Raw genomic sequence first — 14,331 nt, forward strand, 5'->3', positions numbered from 1 at the left:
AAGGGATATCTTGAACACCTATTGGTGCCTTACCAACTCCTGCTTGAGGGAGTATATTAGGGATAAGCTCTGAGGGATGTGATTTCTGCACATGCCTTCTCTCCATTTCTGGCTGCAGTTGGAGCCTAAGGAGAATAGAGCTCTGGCAATGCTACAGGGAATTCTTGGCTTCTCACATGGTGTGGGACAGCTTGAATAAATTAAGGACAGTAATCGCGGTCCCCGTTTTTTCTCTCGTAGACAGCTTCTGACTTTCTTTCCAGTTGCAGTTGCAAAGGAACAGGGGCACAGACACCCAGTGAGAAATGTTTTGGATGCAGAATTGTGGAGCTGGGGCATGAAAGAGCAGATGGATCAGTCAAGGCATCTAAACCGAATATTCCTGTTTCAGTCAGCATCTACTAGTCTGAAATCCTGTGGGGTTCAATAGGACAGAAACGATCATTGCTTGAGGCCTGCGAATGCAGGGGGAATGAGGAAAGGCAACTTGGAAAAGTGTGTTAAAAATAAGCATTTATTCATTGCAGAACTTATTTCTTGCTTTTATTTTAATTTATCTGCCTCTCACTGTCTAGAAAGAAGTCATGTGAGCTTCTGAGCTGCAGGGACAGAGACAGAGGAGAACGTGTGCATCAGTGCAGAGTGCTACTGGAGCCCCGGCAGAGCGGGAGGGAGGCAGAGGGAGCGTGAGAGAGAAAAGGCGAAGTGGTAGGAGCTGGAACAGCAGCAATTGCTGCTGCTACACGTTTCAGCTCATGCCCGGCAACCAGCTCTGCTGCCAGCACGCCTCTCCGAGGGCACAGGTGCTTCAGGTTCAAAAGTCCTAGAAGGGCGGTGGTACTTTTAGGAGCCAAGCACAGCTGCTTTATTCTTTTCTTTTCCTGCAAAGAACATCTGTTTGAGGACTCCGCTCCTTTTCCTGGACTGAAAGAGGTATTTTTTGTCATTAATGTGTCTCTTCTTTGAACGCAGTTATGGGATCAGGAAAAAATAACCCAGGGCAGGATGTTAAAGCAGATGTGCAGAGAGATGGTGGGTTTCTCTGTCTCCTTCCCCTTTATAGCAGAGCTTAGGCATTCAGGAGCCCTTGTTAGGATACACTTTGACATAAATATGGAGGATGGGAAAGACAGGGTTAAAGTGTGGGGGTGGATCTGAAGTGTTCCCATCTGGTTTGCTTCTCTGTGAAATCCCTGAAAGCGGAGGAAAACTTTCCTTGTGCACTTGCAGGAGCAGCATTACATAGCAAGATGTAAAACTTGCAATTATTCAATATGAATGTGATTTGCTTAAATCTCTGCTCGGCAGATTACAGTTCCCATCACAGCAGAGCTCCCCTTAACACATACAAGTCTCAAAGGTCTTAGTGTTTGGTGGCTGTGATAGCACTTCTGTTTCTTTCTTTCTCTTCCCTCTTTTCCAGCTTAATTGCCTCCTGCTGTCTGCACACTCCTCCTGGTCTCCCCCTAACCTGTGGGGACTGTACCCCTATGGATGCCCCTGTACAGATTTTCCGTGAAGAGCTGGACTCCACCTGCTCCCCGGGGCCCTGTCGACCCCTCAGCACCAGCAGCAGCTGGCTCCTCGGCTGGGCAGACTACGACAGCAATGCCACTGGGGCCCTTGGGGATGGCCAGCACAACCACACCAGCATCTCCCCCGCCATTCCCATCATCATCACTGCTGTCTACTCGGTGGTCTTCGTTGTTGGATTGGTGGGAAACTCCCTGGTCATGTTTGTCATCGTAAGGTAAGGGGCTTTGGGTACTGGTTAGAAGAGGTGCAGAAGACTGTCCCTAAATTTGGCAGGGTGGAGGAGGGGCGGTTTATGGGAGCTCTCTGGGTGAACATCCATGAAGAGCTGGAAAAAAGCAAGGGAAATGACCCAAACTTTTTCAGTCAAAGTGTTTTGCCTGGATGTGCAGTTAGAAACAGAAGACACAAGCTGGTTAAAAGTGATAAGTCGTGCAGCCTCAGGGAAGGCGCTGTGTGCCCCGGAGCTGTGTTCATCGGCTGCCCTCTAGGGACGACAGGCTGCTGGCATACGAGGGAAAAAAACTTGAGTGGAAGAAAGAAACTTCTACAAGGTAGCTTTTTTTCCACTGTGAGGAGACCCCAAGGGACAGCTTATGCGTCCAGTCGTGTGGACACTGATACATTCCTGCCTTGGCGCCCAGTGGTTTGTTTAACAGGGTGGGGAAAAAAAGAAATTATAAAGATAGGAGGAAAAGCAAGGCTTGTTTTTTTCTCTGTTTATCAGTGTTTAAATTCAGTTATTGATGTTGGATTGAAGAAAGCAGAGACGGTACTAAAATACCTTTCCCACTTTTTCAGGAAAGAGGAGAAAGCTCTGTGCCTGTGTCAGTGAGTTTTTCATATTAAACCACTTAGTGAAATGCACCAACACTTAACACTTTTGTATTGGTGTATATTTTAGCTTTCACTATGCTTTCTTCCCTCTTTTTGTCTCTTTCATTTGCTATTTATAGGCATGTTTGGACAGTGCAGATCAGCAGGGCAAAAATGAACAACGAAGGGGAATCATGCAACTTTTTTGGGCTCTTGCTTCACAGTCTGTTTGAATCCTACTAAAAATTCTGAAAAAAAACCCAAAAAACTTTGGAGTATTCATTGCTCAGATGAAATCAGCTTGTTCACAGAAAAAATGGAGGTATTGGAAGGGATGTTGTCAGTAAAGCCTGCACAAAAAGGGTCAAATATTTGCAGGATATTGAAATAACTGTCAGATGATATAAGGGGAAGTTATTAGAAGCAGTGAAGTTGTTGATAAGGAACTGTACAAAAGATGAGTTATAACCAGGTGAGTACTCCTGAGTAATGAAAATAAAATTTCCTTTAATAATGCAATAAAGAAATATGCCTGTGGTCAGTTTGAAAAAACTGGTTGACCCCAGCTTTGTGATGCTGTAATTTTTATAATCCTGCATGCCCTTTTGCCCTTCTTTCAGTGTAGAAATTTAATTTTTTTCTGTATTTCTGTAAGAAGAGAGGCTTCATCTTGACAGTCACACAGCTGCAAAGGCAGAGATTTTCTAAGCCATCAGTCACTAACAATGATAGTTTATTAACTGACCTAGGCAGTGGAAATAACCCCAAATTTAGCCCTTAAAGTTAGCATGTATGTATTATAATGGTGTATATGTGTTTGCTTTTTTCTTTCCTTTTGTTACCCTCCTAAGACTATTTTTGTGAGGGTCTAGATAGCTATGGCTCACTTTCCTACTATTTCCTACATTAACCTGTCCTTTGATTTCCTCTTGGTCCATCTCTTGATTACATAATAAAAAAAAAAGAGAATGACAAAACACTTGTTGGTTTTTTTTCTTCTTTTTATTTATTTTCAGTATCTTTCTTTCCTATGTTTTGTCTGTGGCAAATATTTTAACCAATTCTAGAATCATTAGCTAGAATGCAGGTTTACAGTTTTCAAACATTCCTTATGATTTCAAAATATTTCAAATGTTCGTGCAAGAGGTATATTTTTGTCCTTACCTCTCATCTTTCTCCCTTTTCCCCTCACATCCATTCTCTTCATGATTTTCTCTTAGGATGGATTTTAATGACACATGAACAATGTAGCCAGCAGTGATGTCCTATAGTGAGGAAAATCAAGGTCTATGGGAAGCTTTTGAGAGAAGATGGTAAGGGATAGGCAAATCATGTCCCCAAGACATCCCACATTACCTCTCCTCCTTTAGGTGCCACAACTCTAAAGGAGAATGGGGACAGACTGTGTCTCTTCTTTACCTTCCAGCTGAATATAGGGTTTGTGTGAGGCTCCTTGTTGAAACTTCTCAACTCTGAATTCCAGATCTGCTCTCCTCCTCCTCCTAAGCCCTGGACTGGCAGCCATGGCAAGCACTGCTCCTTCTCCCTTTGCTCTTTTAAACATAATCTAATATTATTAGAATAGCTCAGTTGTATCTACTACAATGATCATCCAGTCCAACTACCCGACCCCTTCAGGCCTGACATTGAAGTCACTTTTGAGTGACAAAAAAAGACCTCTTGTGTTCTGAGACTGTCAGTGAAACTGTTGCAATGTCAATGCTGTGGTAGATTTAGGAGATTCCAGAGTCTTGAGGTGCCTCAGGAACAGGCTCAAATTCAGCCATAGCCTGTGGTATAGGCAGGCCTTGGCCAATTTCTTGCTTTGCTAGCACTACAGGACTGGTTTTACTACTTCTGCACAAGTGCTGCTAGAGAAGCTCATGGAGACCAGTGAGTTGGCATCTCAGCTGCTTGTACATAGAATGGTGGCTGTCCAAAATCTTTTGTAGCTGTGGTGGGGTGTATTTCTGGTGAGAGGAAAAACCCTCTCAGAGTTTTCTCAGAGGGAAAAATAATGATAATGACATTTCAACCACATGTACAAACTCCTGAACTCCGAAAAGTAGCAGAATTTGACACAGCTCCTGTGAGGAGAGGTTTGTGTTGAAGTCTGAGTGGAAACGTTATTTTAATGTGGTGACAGCATGGCCTGTTAAACCATTTATCAGGAGACCTAGATTCTTCTCTTGGTTTTGCTACCGGGCTTCAACACTTTTTCCTGTTTTGCAAGGTCACTTAATGGCCCTGTGAATTGGTTTCCTCACATGTGAAATGGAGATCTGGTAATCACTGTCTTTAAGCATACAGCAACAGTTAGATTTAAAAGCCAAAGTCTGATCATTAAGAACACTAACGAAGCAAGATCAGGACTATTGTAAACACCCTGAACTCCTCAGACACACGTAGAGTGGTTATGTTTACTGTGCAGAAAAAGCTCTGTGTTGAGTACGCAGTGGACTGGCAGCCTGCTCATGCCCATGGCAGTCGGCTCTCACTGTGGTGTTGGTGGGTGGTTTGCAGGAACTCTCCCTGTGTTTGGACCAGCTGTGTGCCACTTGTATCATCCACAGGGGTCTGCTGTCAGCCAGCAGCCAGCTGGGTGGATGGACAGCGCCTCGTTCATGCCGAGCCATGGCCTGTGGGATGTAGTGTTCTCCTATTGCTGCTGCTTTTCCTGGGGGGACAGTAAGAGAGAAAGAGATCCTTACGTTGCCTCTTGCACTGGTGGGAAATGCAGATACTGTGTGGGAAGAACAGTCTTCTCCTGTGGAGGAGAAGGGGGACCATGGAATGGGTTTCCAGGTACCAGGTGAAATTATCAGCCCTCACTTAGGTGATTAGCCCTCACTTATAGTCTTATAGCTATGTGGCTCTTGGCATAACTAGAGTCTAACTCAACCCCAAATGTCTTCAAAGGTCTTCGAAGATATTTCTGGTGGTGAAATAGTTGGCTGAAGATGATAAATAGAACTACTTGTCCTCGGAAGCAAAAAGTCTTTTCCCTGCATTTCTCCTCCCTCATGACTTTATTTTTTTAAAATTCAGTGCTAGCTTTAAACAAAATAGTAGTTTCGTGTGACAGCTGGAGGGGAAGAAAAATCTGCTGTCTAAAGTTAAAACTTTAACTGTGGATTTGCCCTTATCAGAACCATAAACATACTCTGATAAAAACTCTGGGAGGTGCTGTCTCCTACCCACTCCAGATGCGCTTTTTCTATATATGTGTCTTACCTTCATTATTCTTCAAGTTATCTACTGAGACCAGCTGATATCAACAAGATCCTAAATAGCCAATCCTATATTTCTTCTAAATCTCTATTTCAAGCTTCCAGTGAACTGAATAATTTTCTACATTCAAAAAAAGTTTTAAGACAAGGTTGTTTCACGGAAATGTAGATTGATTCCGAAGGGAAAAGAGAAAGCTTATAATCCTCTGCTTGGTATAATGTTGAAGACAAAATTTAACCACTTACACATTTTTGGTCTCATATTCATTGAACTGAATGGCATTTTATGCGACAGGAAGAGTATATTAAGAAATGTCACATAAGATTGACTCCTTTCAAAATAGTTTTTTAAATTTCCCCATCATTCATTCCAAACAAGAATGAAAATATTTTTTAAAAAAGTACACAAAAATTAAATAGATTCAATACATTGATTTAAATTAATAATAGATTTTGATAACACTAGAAGATTACTTGTTAATTTTCTTTAAATTATTGGTTTAATTTGATTAAATTATATTTGGAAAGAATATTGTTCTGAAATGAAAAATAAGCTCCAGAAGAGTCAATATAACTGAATTACTTGTTCCCTATTGCTGGCAGTTTGGATGATTTCATTCTTTTGTGAAATCAAGGGTTTGGCTGCTAAAAGCAAAGGCTGAGCTGTACTATACTTCATGAAGTTTATGACTTTTAACCTGTTTTTTCCCTAATCAGACATCTGACACCTTACCAATAGAGATGCATCAAATGGGATTGATAGCAATTCATCACAGGACTTCAAAGAGCATCTAGCCTTGCCTCACCGAATGGAGATAATTTTGATAAGTTCTGCAGTGTTTGTCCAAACTTGACATAATTTCTGTCACAACTCTGAAGACTGATCATTACCAAAAGCTTTAACAGATGGCACAAAGACCAAGACAACAGGAAACATGGAAGAGGACAATTTTATAACAGAATATTGATAGTCTGACAAGCACAGACCACTTAAACAAAATGTAAATTTTTCTAATACTTTTAAAACCCTAATAGGCAGTGATTAAGTGAGACCTGGAATTTATAGGCTGACAAGAAACTCGTGTCATGCTGTTGCTGTGATAAGAATAGCTGATACTGAAAATAAGCAGGGAGAGTAGAGGAAAGGCTTTAAAGGAATATTTACTACAGACAGTATTAAAGAGAGGCTATAGCTTATAGTGAGTAATCTGTTTGGCTTCTGAAAAGTAATTTGGTATCCATCCAGACATTTCCGCTGGGCTAACAGCCAGGTAATCATTTATTTCAGAGAAAGGCATAACTGCAATCAGTGTCTGGAAGCAAGATGAATTACAGAGAGCCTTTTTGAACTGGCAGGGAGTGAAAACTTACAATAATTTTCTAGTTTGGCTGCTGGCAAGGAAGAAAGCTGGAGACAGCTTGCCTGTTTTCAGACAGGAGAGTGGTGGGAAGATCATGATCTTGAATGGAGCATGAGGAGGGTGCATAGTGGGGAGATGCCTTTGGGAAGGGCAGACTGGCTAAGCCCTTCTGCTGAAGAGGACAAAACGAGGAAAGAATGAGCACCCTTCATTTAGTTTTTTTCTGAGAGGATTTTAAATCTGCTGAAAGGGTGTCGTGGCAGGAAATTCTTAACTGTGTGATTTGGATTGCCTGGGATGCATTAAGAAGAAGGGAGCATAATCTTCCTGTCCTGCCTACTGTCACTGTCTGTTCAAACTGTGATTAGTTTGTCCCTTAAGTTAAATTCTCTGAAATAGATGGATTCCTAAGAAGAATTTTGATTCCAGTTACATATTTCTTTCTAAAGAAAAAGCATCCAGAAAAACTTAGATAACTCTACTTCCAGGAGGTTTACTTCATGTCTCAATTTTGATCCTCCCATCTGCAAATATCAGATAATTCTTGCAAAGTGTGGAATCTGTGCTTTTCTCCTCAAGGAAGACTTTGGGCTATATTTATTGTTATTTTTTTTTTGTGAAGTTAGAGAGGCATGAGGAAAAGGCAGTAGGAATGTAATTTTGTCTATAGACAAGCATGAGTGCAAAAACTGGATTAGTTATGGGGAAGGGATGTGGACAGATGGAACAAGGATACTGGAAGAGGAATGCCTGACTCTGTCAGCATTCTTTAAAATGTAAAAAGGATATAAATAAAGAATAGTTAAAATTGTACAGCATTTCCATGGTTCTATTGGTAAGTTGGTATGCTAGCCTGTGTATTATCTTTGAAATATTTATTTCTCCTGAAGCCAGAGGGTTCAGCCCTCATTAGATTCATCTTCTAATCCTCACAGAAGTGAAAATTAATTCTAGGCAGTTTGCTATTTTCAGTTTTGAGACATTACTTGCAATGAAACTCTGTAGTCTCTGCAGAGAGTATGAAAACACAATTTTCTTCAGTGTATGAATTTCCTCAAATACCTGATAAGAAAGTGAACAGAAGCTTTTTTGTTTTTTCCATTTCTTATGTCAATCCACATGTGTAATACACAGTTGCTCATCTCTGCTCCAAAAGTCAGTGCCATTCAGCAGTGCATTGAGTGAATATCTAGGTTTCCCAAACTTAGCTATGTTGCACATGGAAAACAGAGGGTTTTTTAATTCCTGACTGACTACACAGCTAAATCCACTTTCCACTAGATTGTTGGTAGTCTAGCCATTGTGGTTATTGTAGGATAACTGCTAAAAGCCTCCTTGAGTAGTAACAGACGAGAAGATGCTTGGTAGGATTAGTTCAGACAATCTATAAAATATTCATTTAGTGTTCACACTCAGAAAAATATTTTTACCTTGCCACTGGATGATGCACTGCATCAAGACTTCCTGTTAGACGTGCCTTTCAGAATGACTGGTTTGTTAAAGGGCATGGAAGAAGAAGATTTCCACCATGGAAGATACCAGCTATGTTGTTCAGTTGACTGTGTCCTAAGGTTTTCTGAATTTCACTTGAATCATCTCGTTTGGGAATGTGTGTGTTCAGTTGGTCTGTGCTGTGTGCTTCCCTGAGGCAGGTGAGGAAAACAGATAAATGGGTAGAATCCAGAGAAAGTCTCCCAGCTGCCTCCTAAGAGGGACTGATGACTTTACCTTCAGCTGGCTCACTACTAACATGTGTATTTGTTGTCTTACCACATGATTCTATACTTGTTATAAAGCAAAGTCCCTTGTCTCTTGTTCAACTTTATTACAGGGGTGTTGACCAGAGATTTGGGTCTCCGCATATTCAAGTGCGTAGTTGTCCTATAAAACACTCCCGGCAATGTCAGTTGTTATTCATCCCCGTGGCAAAATGGAAACTAGGTGCCTTGTTTTGGGAACAAGAGTGATTCCCGTATCCCAAGACCCCTGAGTGAGAGGTTTCTGAGTTCCTTCCTTATTTCTGTCCTGCAGAAACATCTAGGGGAAGCAAGTATTTTTAACATGTAGCTTCTTCCAACCAACTTCTGCATATATAGCTACCTGTAGAGATCAGGGTCTCTTCAAAGAATAGTAAGGAAAGTAAGACCCTGAGAAATCATTTCCTGGAACTGCTATCTCTGTTGCCTTGAGCATGAGATTTATCTTCTTTGCCAGGCGATCTCTGTCCTACTCACTTTCCTCTCCCATAAACCCATGGGAGGCACCTTGCCGACAGAGATCACGTCCTTCATTTAAAAAAAAAAAAAGTAAAAAAAAATTCTTCCGAGAGATAAAAACAATGGGAAAGGGAGATGCTTCAGAGACATTGATTCAACACTCACTAGAGCAATATACCTGTGACAAGTAAGAAGGATTACGATGCTTTGTGTAACACCCTGGGAACTCCCCATAGCACAATTGATCAATGGAAAACATCTGCAGCAGCATAAAGTTTTTCAAGAGAAAGAGTCAGTTGCTTGAAAAGATCACTATTCATCTCTACTTACCAAGAGAGATCAAAAAATCAGTTACACAGTGTAAGCTAATAGTCTAGACTCTTTAATAATAATATTAGACACAATGGTTTTAGATAAAGTACTAATTTTTTTGAAATTCTACATTACCATTATTAATTTTAAGCCACAGTATAAATCACAGCACCTTAACCTCTGAGATCTCCTACCAAGATCATGGAAGTGAAAATTTCACAGTATTATTGTTTCCAACATATTAATATTTCTTCAAAAATAGGCTCTTAAGCTCACATAAAAATATTAAAAGCTTTTATCACAGAAGGAGGAAAAATAGTTAATTTTTGTTAAGTAGTGTGACTTTTTCTTGAATTGACCCGGATATACGTAGACTTGAACGTCTCTAATTCAGAAACTGGTTCTTCAGCTCAAGAAAAAAGATTCCCCATCTAATCTAAATCTGCAAGATCTTGTTCAGCCTCAGTTTATGACTAGTTCAGAGGAATAATGGTAGTGGTATATTGTAAGGATTTTATGATACCTTTTGACATTCAAGTAGATTATGCTCCTTGAGGGGTGAATAAAAGACAAGACCATGTTGTTTTTCTTTAAGCTGCTTAAAAATAGGTATTTTCAGATGCTTATTAATAAAGAGAATTCCACTTTAGGATAAAATTTTGTAGAGAACAATTTTTTTCAGCTCCTAACAACTTTGATGTTAAAGACAGGCAAATTTAAATATGTGCAGTGACAATGTTTGCCTTTATTTAAAGTGTTTTCCAAGGTCCTGTGTACTGATAAATTCTGGCTGTTATTCAAAATGTGATACTAACATGTAACCCAATATGGACATGGAAACTGCAAGATATAAATTTTTATATTTTTTAAATTACCTCAGTCTTCATTTCAAACTGGCATAAGCCTTTTATATTGAATTATGAAAATCCAAGAGGTAGCTGAACCATCTCTTCAACATGGTATGGGTTTGCAGTAGATCCTCCTGAGTTGTTTTTTTTTTTTTTCTTCCTGTCCTGATGCAGTATTATATTGAGAGTACTGTGATTATAGCCTGAGATTTAGAGTTTTCCTGACTAGGCTTTTCATCTGCTTGATCTCCATATAATTCATTCAGAGCAACCTAGTAGAACAGAGCCTGCATCCTGCTGATAGATGTTTTTGCAATTTGTTTTTAGATGTGATTTAGCTTTCGTTTTCATTCACTGACCCAGGTATCTGCCAAAAATATGTGTTTGCTATACCTCATTGTATTTTATGCTTTTGTATTTTCACTCTTCCACTGGAGAATGTTGTAGTATATTTTGTTAGTTTTGCTCCCTTCCCGATCCCTCTTTTCATACTGCAGGGAACATTTCATCCTATTACAGTTACAGTAAAAAAGGTTGTCCGGGGCCGCCTTCTCAGCTTTTATTAGCTTTTCTAATGTTACAGTGTACTTTAGGGTCCCACTGCCGTCCTCTGCTTGAGACAATAACTTTAAGGGGCCTTACTAGCAGATTTTTTTCTCAAAGCATACCAGCTCCTCAATGGCATGCTTCTCTCTTCTGTTACAACAATGTCATCGACAGCTTACGCTAGAGGTGTGAATTCTTCTTATTTACTGTCTTAAAAAACATGAGCAAATTAAATTCTACTCCAGAAGGAAAAGAACAGTAATGATGAGGCAACTGAGAAATGGGGGAAATTTTCTAGGGCTCAGTCTAAAGGCAGTCTCAAAGAACTTTCCATTTTTGGAAAGTGAACTTAGACTAAATTGTAGCAGTTTTGAGAATTTTATTTTTGAGAATTTTACTTTTGACATGTAAGTAATCATAATTTTAAACTTGCTTCTTAAAAGCTTTCATTGTATATCATTCAAAAAAACCCCATCCAAATGAATATTATGTTTCATCTTGACTATTTTTCTTTTGATATATCTTCCAGTTGCTTAAAGTCTACAGAGGCATGATGCCTGTTTATAGCTTAACAAACTACCTTGAGATCCACCAGCTTAAGTGATCAGAGGTTTTGCTGCCTCTTGAAATTAGATTCTAGTGTCTGACTTAAAAGAGGGACTTTCCCTTCCTATGTAATACTAAAAAAGTTATCATTCTGTTATGAAATCTCAGTATTTCACAAACCACTTTCTAGACGTAGGATTTCACATGAACAGTGTATACAGCAATACAAATATTATAATAGTCTTTGAAACTTACCTCTCAAAGAGACCAAGAAAATATCATTAATTGCCATCTATGCTGCAGTTATGTCCAGGTTTCCCCTATCTGTCCTGCTAAACTAATTAAAGCAGATAGCAGTATTTTTAACTTAAATGAAAGCAGGTATTGATATAATTTTAATTTGGCAACGGCAGACAATATTTCCTATTTTGACCTTGTTCAAGTGCAGATTTGGGTGAATGGAGGGTACGGTGGGAAAATCCGAAATCACCTGAAATATTTCCTCCTATATTTTGGTGCAATTAAATGAGTTGTAGAAAAGCATTTAAATCCTTCGCCTCATGGACTCTATCAGGGTCCTCTTCAAAGTGTCTGACAGCAACAGCAGTCACTCCTTTACTTTAACTGGAGTTTTGATTAAACTTGCAAGCATATATCTTCAGAGGCATGTAGGCATTTAATGATTTTTAGGTGTTTAATTAAAAACACTGAAGGGCATTTAGATGATTGAGTCCAGATTCTCAAAGGCATTTCTGAATTTTATGAACTTCTAAATGAATTTATGATTTAATCTATACTAGCTTACGACTTTAAAGGCCAATATCTCATTTATACAGAGGCCAATGTTTTCAGGTGAAAGTAATCAAGCTCTTTATATTACCAGTGTGAGATCAATGGGTTTTGAGGTTGCATCAGTAAAACGTGCTTGTACTTAGAATTACTGGGGTTAACCAGTGCAGCCTTCATCCCTGAGTTAGGTATGCATGATGCTTCTGCAGTGCTGGGAGAACAGATTGCCTAAATGTAATATTTGTTGGAGCAGAATTTATTGGTCTTCTGCCTTCTTGTTCAAAGTCTGTCAGAGAAGCGGTCAGGTGCCTGTTCTGGTGCAGAATGAGCGGGGCAAGGAGGCATATGGGTGATGTGAACTGGGGTGGATTAGGGCAAGGCCATCTAGTCATGAAACTGCCAGGCTGGTGAGCTGTGGGGAAGGATTAGATGCACACCAGGTAAGGTTATCAAAACAAGGATTTTTATGTGCTTATGCACCCCTGAAACGAGTCAAATCTTTCACAAAGCTGTATGGGAGAAATAGCATATTGTGGGTTTTTCTTTTCCTCATTAAATTTTCATTCCCATATACAGCTTTGATTTGGTTACATTGGAAGTTGTCTAAATGGTGATGCTGGGATGACTGTGTTTCTCTGTGCCTGTGAATGATCAAGACATCCTTCCTGTTGATCAATAGTAGTGGATAAAATTAATTTTCTTTTTTTGTGCATGTGTTGCGTAGTCCAAAAAAATCAAACTTGCTCAATTTACATGTAAAACATAAGCAGAGCAGATAAAGACAACATGCTTTATGTTACAGCTTCAAAAATTTGAATTTTGAAGATATGTAAAAAACTAGTCCTGTGTTGCAGCAGTTCTTTCCTATTCCACTGGAAGGCTAGGAAGAAGGAAGAGGGGCACTGGGAAAATATTTTATACATGGTTGTATCACACATGAAAAAGAATTAAGGTTGCCAGGAATGGGAAATGACAGATATAAAGACTTTCAGATATTTGATTTTTCAAGTCTTATAAAATATTCTTAGATATTTTCCCTAGCTTCCCGCTTTTTTTAGAGGAAAAAAGGAAACTTTCCCTATATATCCCTAAGGAAAGTTTTTGAAGATCTATAGAATTAATGATTCAGAAGAACGATTAGTTGTGTCACCTCTTATCAAAGATCATTGCATTTTATTTAAATATCCCTGTGTTGAGTCTAGTAACTTGTATTTGACTGAAGCAGACCCTTTGCAAAGCAACACATCTTGATATGAAGACAACAAAACATGGAAATATTACCCCTTTCTTGTGTAATTTTTTCCCAATAGTAATCAACTTAGCTGTTAGGAAAAATGTGTCATTGTTTCTAAGCTGAGTTTGTCTTTTTTAGAGTTTTACATATTTGTCTTTGTTATGCCTTTCCTTGTAGTCTGAAAAACTCTTCAGTACCTGCTATCTTCTCCCTGTGAGGTCTTCAGACACTGTAATCAGGTCACCTCTTGGTGCTCTTTTTGATAAACTAAATGTGCTGAGCTCTTTAAGTTACTCACAGAAAGAATTTTCTCCACTTTCTCTTCTCTTATTTTTTGGTGCTTTTTATGCAACCATTCCAACTTCCCATAGCTTTTTTTTTTGGCAGTAGGAACAAGACAACAGTTCCAAACATCAAAGAGTGATGTCTATAGAAGTAAAACCATCTTTCTACTACTACCTTTCAGACATTTAATGGAATTTAGTCTATTTTAGCAGAGATTTGCAATTTGAGTGTTTAGTGAACTTTTGTTCAGTCTTACAGCCAAGATACACTTGGAGATGATATTTCTTCTTCGTTTTTTTTAACCAGTAAGAAAGTTCCTAGTTTGTTAATATGTCTTATATTTGTTTTCTAGCCATATACTCTCATGCTTGTGTTTGAACAGTACCTTAAGGGCTATAATTCAACTTACAGGATAGACAGCCTCCCTTCCTGGAAGGCCTGTTGAGGAGATTGATCTGGTGAGGGGGCAGAAGCCCAGCCCTGACTGATGGGTTGGTACGCGGGTGAGAAGGATTTACTCTCTTTTCCCTTACAGTTTTCTTTTCTGTGCTTCAAGCCAGCATTTGGTATTATTTTCTCAATAAGTCTTAATTAGAGTATTTTAGAAAAAAAAAA

The 14,331-nt window shown here is 39.2% G+C and overlaps 1 protein-coding gene across 1 annotated transcript in view; it reads left to right on the forward strand.

Annotated features, from left to right (window-relative positions):
- Positions 1–696: 696 nt before the first annotated feature.
- OPRK1 (opioid receptor kappa 1) overlaps positions 697–14,331 on the forward strand; it is a 21,278-nt gene continuing 7,643 nt past the window's right edge. Inside the window, exons 1-3 of the mRNA XM_017830803.1 lie at positions 697–933; positions 1,424–1,750; positions 13,616–13,639. Of these exons, the coding sequence (XP_017686292.1) occupies positions 1,491–1,750; positions 13,616–13,639 (284 nt within the window). The 5' untranslated portion in view covers positions 697–933; positions 1,424–1,490. The remainder of the gene's footprint in view (positions 934–1,423; positions 1,751–13,615; positions 13,640–14,331) is intronic.

The sequence above is a fragment of the Lepidothrix coronata genome, unplaced genomic scaffold, assembly GCF_001604755.1.
Source record: "Lepidothrix coronata isolate B3197 unplaced genomic scaffold, Lepidothrix_coronata-1.0 Scaffold6, whole genome shotgun sequence".
Classification (NCBI taxonomy): Eukaryota; Metazoa; Chordata; class Aves; order Passeriformes; family Pipridae; genus Lepidothrix; species Lepidothrix coronata.